The following is a 14,204-nucleotide window of genomic DNA, read 5'->3' on the forward strand; positions in this document are numbered from 1 at the left end:
TTTTCAACTAGCATTTTGCTAGCCTGGCCAAGAACTTGCTATGTTGCAGCCCTATATACCACCATGCCCAGCTCTTTTATCTCGTTTTCTATATCAAAACGAAGGAAGATGAGAATGCTCTACCCTTCTATATATTTTATTTTTATTTTTGAAGATTTTATTTTTGTTTTTATTTACTTGTTAGAAACAGAGAGAGAGTATTCCAGGGCTCTAGCCACTACAGATGCATGGACCACCATGATGGCTTATGTGGGATCTGGAGAATCAAATCTGGGTCCTTTGGCTTCACAGGCAAGCGCCTTAACCACTAAGCCATCTCTCCAGCCCTTGTTTTTTATTTTTATTATTACTATTTTTTTTCAAGGCCCGAGAATGTTTAATCAAGATGGTACTGCAATTTCCTAAACACATAATCAATATAGTTTTTATTTATTTACTTATTTTTCAGGGCAGGGTCTTACTCTAGCCCAGGCTGGTCTTGAACTCACTGTGACCCTTCTGAGTGCTAAGACCAAAAGTGCAAAGGTGTGTGCCACCACACCGGGTGTAGTATAGTTTTAAAAATTCAGACAACCCCTCGAGAACATATTATGATTTCCAAAAGCAATGGCTATTTAACACAATGTAAGGAAACATCAGTGAACACACTTAATGAGAACACAATGAGCAGCAAACTATTCAGACTAAACAGCACAATTCAGTCTTTATACTTTCTTGTATGTTTTGGACTTTGCTCCATAAAGCCATTGATAATTGAGACTTTTCGAGTATAAAATTTCTAACATTAAAACATTTATTTTCAGGGCTGAGGATGTACAGAGCACTTGGTGTCTATACTTGGTTTGTAAGCCCCGGGCCGTCGACATCACATAAAAATATACACATACATTACATGCATATGTATCTGTACAATGACCTTCCGCACACTTCAGTGCCGACCCTCCCCCGCTGCCTCCCCCCAGCAAACCTCTACGCCCTGTGCGCACTGATGCAGCGCACCATCGCGTGGGACACAAAGCCGTCTGCAGTCTAGGTTCCCAACTACCCACAAGTCCCTGTCTCTGTCAATATAAACAAAAGGACTCAAGCAGCCACAAGTTAGAAGAAAAATCCGAATTACAAAGTGTAATGAAAACCTACCTTCAATTAGATTTAGCTATGAATACAAAGCTACCCAGGCTTAGATTTTGCTTTGGAACACAGGACCACAACTTAAAAAAAAAAAAAAATTCCATTTCATGGCATACTTGGTTAATAAGCAGTTTTCCTATGGGGAAAAAGCATTTTGTTTAAGAAAGTTGTATATACAAATTAATGGCTATGTGCTCAGGACCTCCTGAGAAAGGCAGCCTGTAAATGAGAAAGAGAGAAAGAGAGAGAGTGTGTGTGTATGTGTTTCTGAAAGTGCAAGGCAGAGATGCACTTCCCCACCATGCACAGTGAGGGAACGTTTGGCACAGTCACAGGTGATCTGTGAGGTGCACACTGCAGGCTGTTCCCAGTGGCTGTAGGGGAGACAATCACTTAAAACAAAAGAGCCGAAGTCAAGAAAAATGCTAAATGACAAGAATACGGTAAGAACACAATACAAAAACAAGATCATTTACTGTCTTAAAAAATCTGACAGCGTCTAGGCCACTTCAAATTAATGCAGCTCCTGAAAAACACACACACTAGGGTGGATGACCTCACAAGGGCAACAAGTGACACACGACGCACATTTTCATGTCTGTAGTAATGATGCTACATTTTTAGATGCATTTACTTTTAAGGCCCTCTCTGTTTAGCAACAGATGCTGTATACATACACACACACTGGTATTTTACCACAAGAAGCCACAATTTTCATTTCAAATTAGTGACTTTTTTTTTTGGAGGTAAGGTCTTGCTCTAGCCTAGGCTGACCTGGAATTGATTCCAGTCCCAGGTTGGCCTCGACATGCTTGCTAAACACCCATATTTCTTATATATATTCTTATATTTCCATTATAAGACAATTAACATGTTTATTGGGTTCATTTTAGTGAACATATAACATGAAAAGAATCTTGACTTTTAAGTGAATTTTTTTAGTACTATAGCATGATGGATTTTAACAGTTGAAAAATTAACAGAGAAACTACCTTGTATTGTTTAAACTAATTCACAGCTACGGGACAAAGACTTTAAAATACAACTAAGATTTGACTGCAGTTATGAACAGCAACATTTTAGCAGTGAATGAATAAATAAGGTAGTTTTTCATCAATGGCCATTCATAATTTTGCCTTTAGAAATCTGGAAGAAATTGTCATCTTTGAGTTTCCAATGCTCTGGTAAATCTAGTCGTATCTTAGCTTCCTCAATATCACCTTGAATTGCTGAAATGAGTGCCTCTAAAGAATCAAAGTTCTTCTCTGGTCTGAGGTAGCCAACAATGGCCACATTGAGAATTTCCCCATAGAAGTCCTCTTTGAAGGTGTGGATGATGTGGGTTTCCATGGACTTCTTAACATTCTTGTAGTATGGGTTCCATCCGATGCTCACCACCATCTTATGGACATCTCCACTTCCAACACTGGCCCAACCATAATAAATGCCAGTGGACACATCAGCTGGAAGACTGTCTACTACTTGTTCAGGAAAATTCGCCGTGGGGATGCCCAGCTGCTTGGAGCCGCGGCCGAAGCCCCGCACCACCTGGCCGCGGCAGAAGCTCGGCAGGCTGCGCATGTCGTCCGCTGGGGACGCGGGCTGCTGCCGGGTCCGCTCCGCCGCAGGAGCCGCGGTAGGAAGGAACGGCGCCCGCACACACTCTCGAGTGCGTAGCGGGTCCTCACAACCCCACCCGCAGGGAGACTCGGACCGAACCTGCAGCAACGTCAGGAGAAAGCGCAGCGGTGGGCAGGAGCGCGGGGCAGCTCAGCCCGCGGCTCACGGCTCGGCTTATTACTATTTTTTCAGTTTTTCAAGGTAGGGTCTTACTTTAGCCCAGGCTGATCTGGAATTTACTATGTTGTCTCAGGGTGGCCTCAAACTCATAGTGATCCTCTTACATCTGCCTCCTGAGTGCTGGGATTAAAGGCATGTGCAATCACCCCTGGCCTTTTTTAATTTTTCTTTTTAATATTTCATTTATTTATTTGTAAGGAGAGAGAGAGAGAGAGAGAGAGAGAGAATAGGGGAGTGGAGAGGGACAGAGAGAGAGAGAGAAAGAGAGAGAGAGAATGGGTGTGCCAGGGCCTCAAGCCTCTGCAAATAAACTCCGGATGTATGTGCCACTTTGTGCATCTGGCTTTACATGGGCACTGGGGAAACTAACCTGGGTAATTAGGGTTTGCAGGCAAGTGCCTTAACTACTAAGCCATCTCTTCAAAATTAAGTTTCCTTCCCTTTTTAGAAAAAAAAAAATTCAGGGTTTTTTTTTAATTTTTATTAACATTTTCCATGATTATAAAATATATCCCATGGTAATTCCCTCCCAGGGGGTTGGTTTTTGAGGTAGGGTCTCACAGTAGCCCAGGCTGACCTGAAATTTACTGTGTATTCTCAGGGTGGCCCCGAACCCTCAGCAATCCTGCTACCTCTGCCTCCTGAGAGCTGGGATTAAAGGTATGCACAACCACGCCCAGTGCACACCTTTAATCCCAGCACTCTGGAGGCAGAGGTAAGAGGATCACCATGAGTTTGAAGCCACCTTGAGACTATATAATGAATTACAGGTCAGCCTGAGCTAGAGTGAGACCCTACCTTAAAAAAACCAATGTATGTATGTGTGTGTGTCCATATATATATATATATATACATACATATACATATATATATATGTATGTATGTATGTGTATAATATATATTTTAAGCCCAGAGAAAAAGAAAGGGGAAAGAGGATGGGCACACCAGAGCTTCTTGCTACTGCAAATGAACTTCCAATGCGTGTACCACTTTGTGCATCTGGTTCTATTTGGTTACTGGGCAATCACACCCAGGTCATCAGTTTTTACAAGCAAGCACCTTTTACTGCTGAACCAGCTCTCCAGCCCTGCCTTTCTCTTTTTGTATTTCTATTTCCCAAGTGCTTTTAACTTAAAGTAATCTACATGCCAAAGGGGCATGTTTTGGGGTTGCAGATTCTGTCACAATTCCTTACTATTACATCACGCATCCGTTAAAGCTACTTTAACCTTTGTGACCTGTGTGAACTTTTAAGTACAATTCTGAAATTATCTTAAATAGAGATGGCTGTTTGTGGCTGGGCTTGGTGGTGCACGCCTTTAATCCCAGCACTCGGGAGGCAGAGGTAGGAGGATTGCCATGAGTTCGAGACCACTCTGAGATTACATAGTGAATTACAGGTCAGCCTGGGCTAGAGCCAAAAATAAAAAAATAAAAAATAAAAGGCTGTTTATGGTGTCAGAGAGAATTACACATGGTATGAAACCCATAAATCAGTCTTATTTACCCAGTTTTTGTATAGTCAGAATTGAAAACAAAAGTTTTCAAGATTTCACTTTGCATTCGAGGAAATTAACCAGCTTCTGAATGGTTTTTCTCAGGCCTTAGAGTTCTTTAAGGAGGGGCTACTTATTAAATAATCCAAGCACTGGATACTGATTTCACTTAGAAGCCACCTCCCAGGAACATTGGATTGTATTAATATGCAAACTTAGCTGTATTCAGGTAGCAATCCCCCGGGGAAAAGTACCAGAAGCAATTTACTATGGCCGAATTACTGACAAGGATATTGAAAATCCTGACTTTATAATCTTTTTTATTTAAATCAGATGGTCCTCAATTTACAATAAGGTTACCTCCCAATAAACCTGTCATAAATAGAAAATACCTTAAGTTGGAGCTTAGCACCGCAGCACACTATAGAATATTGTTTGTCTACCCATACGATTGTGTGGCTGACTTGGAGCTGTGGCTTTCTGTTGATGCCCAGCCTTGTGAAGCAATATCAATTTACATATTCACAGTCCAGGATAAGGTCAAAATTCAAATTATGGTTTCGACTGAATGTATATGATTTCTGTACCATTACCATGTTGAAATATTATAAATGGAAACATCAAACGTTGTCTACAGTATGCGTGTACATGTGTGTTCATTTCAATGGGCTGATAAACTGGTTCCAGGCATATGTAGAATGTATGATTAGCATGAGATTATATATGTGCTTTCACAGTCAGACATTTTAGGCATATGTGACTATGGAGGGATGAATGTTGGGAGAAGCAAGTTCTTTCTATGTCTGACAGCCCAGTTACACTTATATGCACTCTAATCATCATGACTTAGTTCCCACAATCCCCCCCAAGTGAGATTGTTTCAAGAGAAAACAAGTATGAATCCTCATACCCTAACAGAATGGTTTCAATAAAACCAAGCTTCTTGTGAAGCAATGTTTAAAATCTAGATAAAGTTAGATCAAATTCTGGTACTTGTTCCAATTTCCTACCATATTCTCAGAAGAGGAATTACATCAACTATTATACTTATTTCATTTACTTTTCTGTAAAACATACAAGAACAGTGTCTACTTCATGGGATTATTGCAAGGATTACAATATTATTTGGGGGCTAGAGAGGCTCCATGGTTAAAAGCACTTGTTTGCAAAGTCCAACAGCCCAGGTTCAATTCCCCAGTACCCATGTAAAGCCAGATGCACAAAGTGGCACATGCATCTGGAGTTTATTTTCAGTGGCAAGAGGTCTGATATGTCCATTTCTTTCTCTTTCTCTCTTCCTTTCTTTGAAAATAAAGTAGGTTATTTGGTAAAGTCTACAGCACAGAATAAGTTTTCTAGTTGACTTTAGTTTTTTTAGATTATTCTCTCCAGTCTAGATGCTGTGGATAGTCTAGGAGTCTGCTGGATTTTCAGAAGTTTGTATCTAGCAAATGAACCTTTATTCTACAGGACTGAATAGTTCAGATTAATCTGCTCAATGGCTAAAGGACAAAAATGTGACAGCATATTTTATTTTATTTATCTATTTTTTTATTCATTTGAGAGAGAGAGGTGGGGAGAGAGAGAGGGAGAGGCAGATAGAATGGGCATGCCAGGGTTTCCATCCACTGCAAACTAACTCCAGATGCATGCATGTATTACCTTGTGCATCTGGCTTATATGGGTACTGGGGAATCAAACCTGGGTCCATAGACTTAGCAGGTGAGAACCTTAACTGCTAAGTCATCTCTGTAGTCCCTATTTTATTTATTTGCAAGAGAAAGAGAGTGGGTGTGGGGGAGGGAGGGAAGAGAATGAATATGGGTGTACCAGGGCTTCTTGTTGCTACAAACAAACACCAGATGCATGTGTCACTTTGTGTGACTGGCTTTACAACTGGTTACTGGGACAGGAAGGCTTTTCAAGCAAGAGCCGCTAATCACTGAGCCAACTTCTAAGCCCTAGTTTCATTCTTTTAAACTTTTTTTTTGGCATCCACAACTTTCTGGTGGCTTAAAGGGAAACATAAAACATAGGTTTTTTTTCCTAATGTTTTATACGGGTTATGATAAGAATGTTTAATGGGTTATGATAAGAATACTGACATTTTGCTACCTTCTATGTTCTACTTGGAAATAGAATCAAAATAAGTATTTCTTTGTTTAAACATATTTATTTTTCAATTTTTTTTTATTTATTTGAGAGAGAGAGGGGCAGATAGAGAATGGGTGCACCAGGGCCTCCAGCCCTGCAAACGAACTCCAGACGCATGTACCACCTTGTGCATCTGGCTTACATGGGTCCTGGGGACTCAAACCTAGGTTCTTTGGCTTTGCCAGCAAACAACTTAACTGCAAAGCCATTTCTCCAGCCCTTTATTTATTTATTTGAGAGAGAGAGAGAGTATGGGTGCTGTACACAAACCAGATATATGAGCCACTTTGTGTGTCTGGCTTTGTGCTGGTGCTGGGAGTAGTGGGGAGTCAAACCTGAGCCGACACGCTCTGCAAGCAAGCAGACACCTTTAACGACTGAGCCATCTTCCCAGTCCCTAAACTAAGTATTCTTTTTTTTTTCAAAAAAGCTTTTTTTTATTAACAATTATTAACAACTTCCATGATTATTTAAAAAATACCCCATGGTAATACCCTCCCTCCCCCCACTTACCCCTTTGAAACTCCACTTTCCATCATACCCCCTCCCCATCTCAATCAGTCTCTCGTTTACTTTTGATGTCTTGATCTTTTCCTCCTCTTATGATGGTCTCATGCAGGTAGTATCAGGCACTGTGAGACCATGGATATCCCCAGGCCATTTTGTGTCTGGAGGGAGCATGTTGTATGGAGTCCTGCCCTTCCTTTGGCTCTTACATTCTTTCCGCCACCTCTTCCTCATTAGACCCAGAGCCTTGGAAGGTGTGATACAGATATTGAAGTACTGAACACTGCGGTCATTTCTTTCCATCCCCATGATACCTTCTGAGTCATCTCAAGGTCACTGCTATCTGAAAAGAGAAGATTCTCAACCAAAAGTGAGAGTATCATTAATATAAGGGTGTGAACATTAACAGAAGTGCTTACTGGGCAGTTTGATAAGCATAGTATATACATTTGGCCAGACAACAGCAGATGTTACACCCCTAGGGCTTATGACTACCCCTGTTTAAAGTTTTCAGTATCAGGGATGTATTCCCTAACCCATGGAGTGGGCCTCCAGTCCAATTAGAGAGCAGTTGGTTTCCCCCATAACAGATGTGCCACTATTGCACCCATTGGCTCATTTGGCCTGGCTGGCCAATTATAAGGCTTGCAGTGTCCGCTGATGAGTATCTTCACTGGTGATTTCTCTTTCTCCCATTGAACTGCATACAGAATGGCCTCTTCCAGCTTTCTGTCAGCTGGTCTACACGGAGGAGGGTATCAGCTCAGTTCCAGCAAGATTTCAATCAGTCTCTCTTTTATCTTGATGTCATGATCTTTTCCTCCTATTATGATGGTCTTGTGTAGGTAGTGTCAGGCACTATAAGGTCATAGATATCCAGGCCATAAAGTAAGTATTCTTTAAAACTGAAAATATGTTGTTTGAGTGTGTGTGTATGTAGGCCCTCGAATGTGTGTGTGTGTGTGTGTGTGTGTGTGTGTATGTGTATGTGTGTGTTGTCTTGAACTCATAGCAATTCGATTACCTAAGCCTCCTGAGTATTAGGATTAAAGGTGTGTGCCACCATGGCTGGCAGAAAACCCAATTATTCTTGAGGAACTGAGGTGTAGTAGTTCGAACGTAAAGTGCCCCTCATAGCATCATGTATTTGTGATTAAGCTCAGGTTCAATCCCCATTAAGAGGTGGAGCTTTGCTGGAGGAGGTGTGTCGCTGGGGGCAGACCTCAAGGTTTACTAATCCAGCCATCCTGGGTGTTAGGAGCTACCTCACCCAGGCTCCTATTTTCCCACTGCTCTGGACTATGAAACCCAGGGTACCTGCTCTGCCATGCTTTCTTCTCCATGGTGAAGTTTCCACTCCAAACTGTAAGTTGAAATAAACCCTTTGCCCCCATCAGCTACTTTTGGCGGAATGTTTTGTCCAAGCAAGAGAAGGGAATTGCTACATGAGGATTGAGCAGAGAGGCTGGTGGGTACTGTGCCACAGAACTATATCCCTAGCCCTTCGTAACCTAAACTTTTGTGGCAGAATTTCAATAATTTAATTAGATTTCATTCTCTTAAAGTTAATCAAGTAACAGGGGAACTTTGATATATATTTTTTATTTTTCACAATATTTCAGATTTTGAACGTTTGAACTTGGCATCACAATCATGTCAAAGGAGATTCTGAAAACAGGGTACTTAACCAAATTTAATCAGAGCAATGATTTCAACCTGATCACCGATAGAATCTTTTTCATTGATGGTTCCAATCAGAAACTGACTACCATTCCATTGGACATTTTGGCATTAAAAGAATTGGAAGAATTACATTTGGAAAACAACCAGATTGAAGACATCCCCCCGGCTGTTCAGAATTTAACGAACCTCAGGGTCCTCTACCTGAACAAGAACAACCTGAGGATCTTGTGCCCGGAGCTGGGGTCGCTGGGCAACCTGGAGGGGCTGGACCTGAGCCACAACCCGCTGCTCTGGGACTCGCTGCCGGTCATCAGCTGCCTGCGCACCCTGCGAGAGCTGCGGCTCTACCACACCGGCCTGAGCGAGATTCCCACGGTGATCTGCAAAGCCCTCCATCACCTCGAGCTGTTCGGACTGGCCGGAAACCAGCTCGAATCTCTGCCCAAGGACATAGTGAACCAGACCAAGCTGAGGGAAATCTATCTGAAGCAAAACCAGTTCAAAGATTTCCCCCCGGAGCTCTGCGTCCTCTACAACCTGGAGATCATCGACCTGGATGAGAACAAGCTCAAATGCATCCCGGAAGAAATTGGGAACCTGACCAGGCTGCAGAAGTTCTACTTGGTGAATAACCAACTGTCCCTCCTGCCCGAGGCGCTGGGCCAATGCAGCCAGCTGTCGGTGCTCGACTTGTCCTACAACCTCCTCCACGCCCTCCCGCGCGCCCTGGAGGAGCTCGCACACATGACGGAAGTTGGGCTGAGCGGGAACCGCCTGGACAAGGTGCCGCGCCCCGTCTGCAAGTGGACCGCGCTGCACGTGCTGTACCTGAGCAACACGGGCCTGGGGGCGCTGCGGAGCTCCTTCCGCAGGCTAGTCAACCTGCGCTCCCTGGACCTCAGCCAGAACCTCCTGGACCACTTTCCCATGCAGATCTGCGCACTCAAGAACCTGGAAGTCCTGGCGCTGGATGATAACGAAATCAGGCAGGTACTGCTTGGTTTCCTGCTGGCCACTCTGCTCTTCTCAAAGCGTCCCCCGCCCTCCCGCGCGCCTGTCCAAACTTGGGACGGTTCTGTAGCCAAGCTGCAAATTTAATGAACTGTCAGTAAAATTCCAGGGCTATCAGATATATCCCAAAGAGGTAACTTTACATTACTCTCTTTCTCCCTAAAAAGCAATAGTGGTACTAGAAAGATGGCTTAGAAGTTAAGGCATTTGCCTGCGAAGCCTAAGGACCCAGGTTTGGTTCAATTCGCCAGTACCCATGTAAGCCATATGCACAAAGTGGTGCATGCATCTGGAGTTCATTTGCACTAGCTAGAGGCCCTGGATTGCCTGTTCTCTCTCTCTCTCTGCCTCTCTAAATAAATAGAGAGATTGATCGATCAATCAATTGATCGATCGATCGATAGATAGCAATAGCAACCATAACTACTAGCTAATGTTTATTTGGAACATGTGATGGAACTAAATGCCTCTGTACTCAAGGACATGTGAGACAGAGAGCTGAGCAGACTTGTCCAGCGCTGCAGAGTGTTAATGACAGCCAGCATTCTAACCCAGGGCTGGGATCCAGGGTCTTTACTCTTAACAATGGCCACCTCCTGACAGTTTCTATAGGCGGCAGCTTTTTCTAACACATACCCTAGTCCGTAGTGTTCCATTTGTGGGAAACTGCGAAAGAGATTTGTTCCTAGAGAAATTCCCTGAGAGCGCAGGATTCCAGCTCAAATTTGTCATAGCGTATTGTTGAGGATCTGAAATATGGGAGATTATGGGAGCCTCATTCAGTAGAAGAGGGGGCAAATAGGTCATGAAATAGTCATAACATAGAATACTATACAAGTGGATCTATATGTGACAATGGTATGGATAGAGTTTAAAATTGTGGTGCTCGGGCTGGAGAGATGGCTTAGCGGTTAAGCGCTTGCCTGTGAAGCCTAAGGACCCCGGTTCGAGGCTCGGTTCCCCAGGTCCCACGTTAGCCAGATGCACAAGGGGGCGCACGCGTCTGGAGTTCGTTTGCAGAGGCTGGAAGCCCTGGCGCGCCCATTCTCTCTCTCTCCCTCTATCTGTCTTTCTCTCTGTGACTGTCGCTCTCAAATAAATAAATAAATAAAATTAAAAAAAAATTGTGGTGCTCATTGAAAAGAAAACCCTTGACAACTATCTATGCATTATTAAGTCACACAGTTATATTAAATTAGCACAAATATATATTACACATTTTGTGAAAATTTATATGTAATAAGAGCATAAAAATATGCATTAAAAGAAAACTCACTAGGCTCCTAATGGTGGCCGTCTTTGGACAGAAGGAACCAGAAAGGCAATAAAGCTGGGTATATTCCCCAAAGCTTGCCTAGCATGTGCAAGACATTGTTCAATCACCAGGAGAACACACACACACACACGCACAATGAAATGGAACTCAACATTTTGTTGTTGTGTTTTTCAAGGTAGGGTCTCACTCTAGCCCAAGCTAACCTGGAATTCACTGTGTAGTCTCAGGGTGGCCTCAAACTCATGGCGATCCTCCTACCTCTGCTTCCCGAGTGCTGGGATTAAAGGCCGGGCTGGAACTCAACATTTAAAAAAAAAAAAATACTTATTTGTATTTTGAGAAACAGAGAGAGAGAATTGGCATGCAAACTCTAGATATACGCATCACTTTGTACATCTGGCTTTACGTAGGTATGGGGGAATTGAATCAGGCTCATCAAGCTTTGCAAACAAGTGCTTTTAACCACTGAGTCATCTCTCCAGCCCTAGGAACTCAACTTTAATTGTGGAATTTAGTAGTATTTATTAAAAGATTTGTGCAGTAAACATGCATGTTTTGTTTGCTTTAGTTTCTTTCCATTTTATTTTTAAAAATATTTTATTATTTATTTATTTGAGAGAGAGGCAGATAGAGAGAGTACGGGCTCTCCAGGGTCTCTAGCCACTGCAAATTCCAGACGTAGGGGCTACCTTGTACTAGGGAATTGAACCCAGGTCCCTAGGCTTTACAGGCAAGTGCCTTAACTGCTAAGCCAGCTCTCCAGCAACCCCCCTTCTTTTTTTTTCTTTTTTTTTTGTTTATTTTATTTATTTGAGAGTGACAGACAGAGAGAGAAAGAGGCAGATAGATAGAGAGAGAATGGGTGCGCCAGGTCCTCCAGCTGCTGAGAACGAACTCCAGATGCATGTGCCCCTTGTGCATCTGGCTAACGTGGGTCCTGGGGAATCAAGCCTCAAACCGGGGTCCCTAGGCTTCACAGGCAAGCGCTTAACCGCTAAGCCATTTCTCCAGCCCTATTTTGGTTTTCTGAGGTAAGGTCTCACTCTGACCCAGGCTGACCTGGAATTAACTATATATTCTCAGGGTGGCCACAAACTCATGGTGATCCTCCTACCTCTGCCTCCTAAATGCTGGGATTAAAGGCATGTGCCACCACACCCGGCTCCCATCTTATTTTTGTTTATTTTGGATGTAGAAGTTTTTATTATTTTTTAATTATCTTATTTATTTATTGGTGGCACATGCCTTTAATCGCAGTACTAGTGAGGCAGAGGTAGGAGGGTTCACCATGAGTTGAGGCCACCCTGAGAATACCAGGTCAGCCTGGGCTAGGTTGAGACCCTACCTCAAAAAAAAAAAAAAAAAAAAAAGCTTCAATAATCATGCCTGTCTTGACCTAACATTCCAGCCTTTTGTTAATGATAAGAGACGAAGGTTAATTTTTTCATGCTGACCATAATGGCGATGGGTTCTTATGGGAGAGGCTGGATAATGTAGTTGATAGGGCTCCCTTCAGGGCAGGTGATGAGGCAGTTTCATGGTTGCTAGAGGTGGCAGAGGGGTGAGGTTAATAGTGTAGCATGTTGTTATGACTTGGTCCTGAATGAAACAGAGTAGAGTCCATTGTTTTTAAAGAATAAGACAAAAATAGTATACTCAGCCCCAAACAGGTCAATTATAGTGTTTTGGGGTGTTGCTGTGATGAATCTGACCATGTGGCTTTTGGTCTTTTGGAATATGTTTGCGGGAGGAATGTGGAAGGACTTTGCATGGGAGAGGCTCACAGTGCTATAAGCAGAACTTTATGGGCTATTTTGGAGAGAGCTTGAAAGTGCTAAATCCAGACAGAATTGTGGACTGTGAAGGCTTGGCAGAATTTTTTCTTTCCTTCTATCTCTCCTCCTCCTCCTCCTTCTTTTTTTTTTTTTTTTTTTTGGTTTTTCGAGGTAGGGTCTCACTGTAGCCCAGGCTGACCTGGAATTCACTATGGAGTCTCAGGGTGGCCTCGAACTCATGGCAATCCTCCTACCTCTGCCTCCCGAGTGCTGGGATTAAAGGCGTGCGCCACCACGCCCGGCTCTCCTCCTTCTTTTTTGAGGTGGAGTTTTGCTCTTATCCAGGCTGAGTGTCAAGGTGGCCTCAAACTCACACAGCGATTCTCCTACCTCTACCTCCCAAGTGCTGCAATTAAAGGTGTGTTCCACCATCCTGGCAGGAATCTTTTGAGAAAATATATTTTTAAATATTTTATTTATTTATTTATTTAAGAGAGAGAGAAAGGGGGGTAGATAGAGAGAATGGGTGCTCCAGGGCCTCTAGCCTCGGCAAACTCCAGACACATGCACCACCTTGTGCATCTGGCTTTATGTGGATACTAGGGAATTGTACCTGGGTCATTTGGCTTTGCAGGCAAGCACCTTAACCACTAAGCTATCTCTTCAACCCTAAAAAATTATATTTATTCATTTATTTTAATTTTTTGTTGTTTATTTTTGTTTATTTATTTGAGAGTGACAAACAGACAGAGAAAGGGAGCTTGAGAGAGAGGGAGGGAGGGAGAGAGAGAGGGAGAGAATGGGCACATCAGGGCCTCCAGCCACTGCAAACAAGCTCCAGGTGCATGCGCCACCTTCGGCATCTGGCTTACATGGGTACTGGGGAATCGAGCCTTGAACTGGGGTCCTTAGGCTTCACAGGCAAGCGTTTAACCATTAAGACATCTCTCCAGCCCTCTAAAAATATATTTATTTACTTGAAAGCAGATGGGGTGGGGCACGCCAGGGTCTCCCGTCACCTTCTGCCACTGCAGATGAACTCCAGATGCATGCACCAATCTGTGCATCCAGCCTTATGTGGGGACTGGGGAAACAAACTCAGGCCTTTAGGCTTTGCAAGAAAGTGCCTAAACATATATCCGAAAGAATCATCTCATTTCCTTAGAAGTACATGCTCAACCATGTTTATTGCTGCTCAATTTATAATAGCTGGGAAATGGAACCAGTCTAGATGTCCCTCAACTGATGAGTTGATAATGAAGATGTAGCACATTTATACAATGGAGTTCTACTCAGCAGTAAAGAAAAATGAAGTTATGAAATTTGCAGAAAAATGGATGGACCTGGAAAGGATTATACTAAGTGAGGTAA

The 14,204-nt window shown here is 43.0% G+C and overlaps 2 protein-coding genes across 2 annotated transcripts in view; one reads left to right on the forward strand and one right to left on the reverse strand.

Annotated features, from left to right (window-relative positions):
- Positions 1 to 2,244: 2,244 nt before the first annotated feature.
- LOC101602469 (riboflavin kinase-like) lies at positions 2,245 to 2,712 on the reverse strand. Its single transcript, XM_045130320.1, has one exon. It carries the CDS (start codon positions 2,710 to 2,712, stop codon positions 2,245 to 2,247), a length of 468 nt encoding a protein of 155 aa, XP_044986255.1.
- A 6,029-nt stretch (positions 2,713 to 8,741) lies between these two features.
- The window catches only part of Lrriq4 (leucine rich repeats and IQ motif containing 4), a 41,621-nt gene continuing 36,158 nt past the window's right edge, over positions 8,742 to 14,204 (forward strand). Inside the window, exon 1 of the mRNA XM_004652360.2 lies at positions 8,742 to 9,761. Within this exon, the coding sequence (XP_004652417.2) occupies positions 8,742 to 9,761 (1,020 nt within the window). The remainder of the gene's footprint in view (positions 9,762 to 14,204) is intronic.

This window comes from Jaculus jaculus, chromosome 11 (assembly GCF_020740685.1).
Source record: "Jaculus jaculus isolate mJacJac1 chromosome 11, mJacJac1.mat.Y.cur, whole genome shotgun sequence".
In the NCBI taxonomy this organism is placed as follows: Eukaryota; Metazoa; Chordata; class Mammalia; order Rodentia; family Dipodidae; genus Jaculus; species Jaculus jaculus.

Excerpts from the sequence above, each read along its gene's own strand:
- LOC101602469 (XM_045130320.1), bottom strand. The coding sequence starts at position 2,712 with ATGCGCAGCCTGCCGAGCTTCTGCCGCGGCCAGGTGGTGCGGGGCTTC.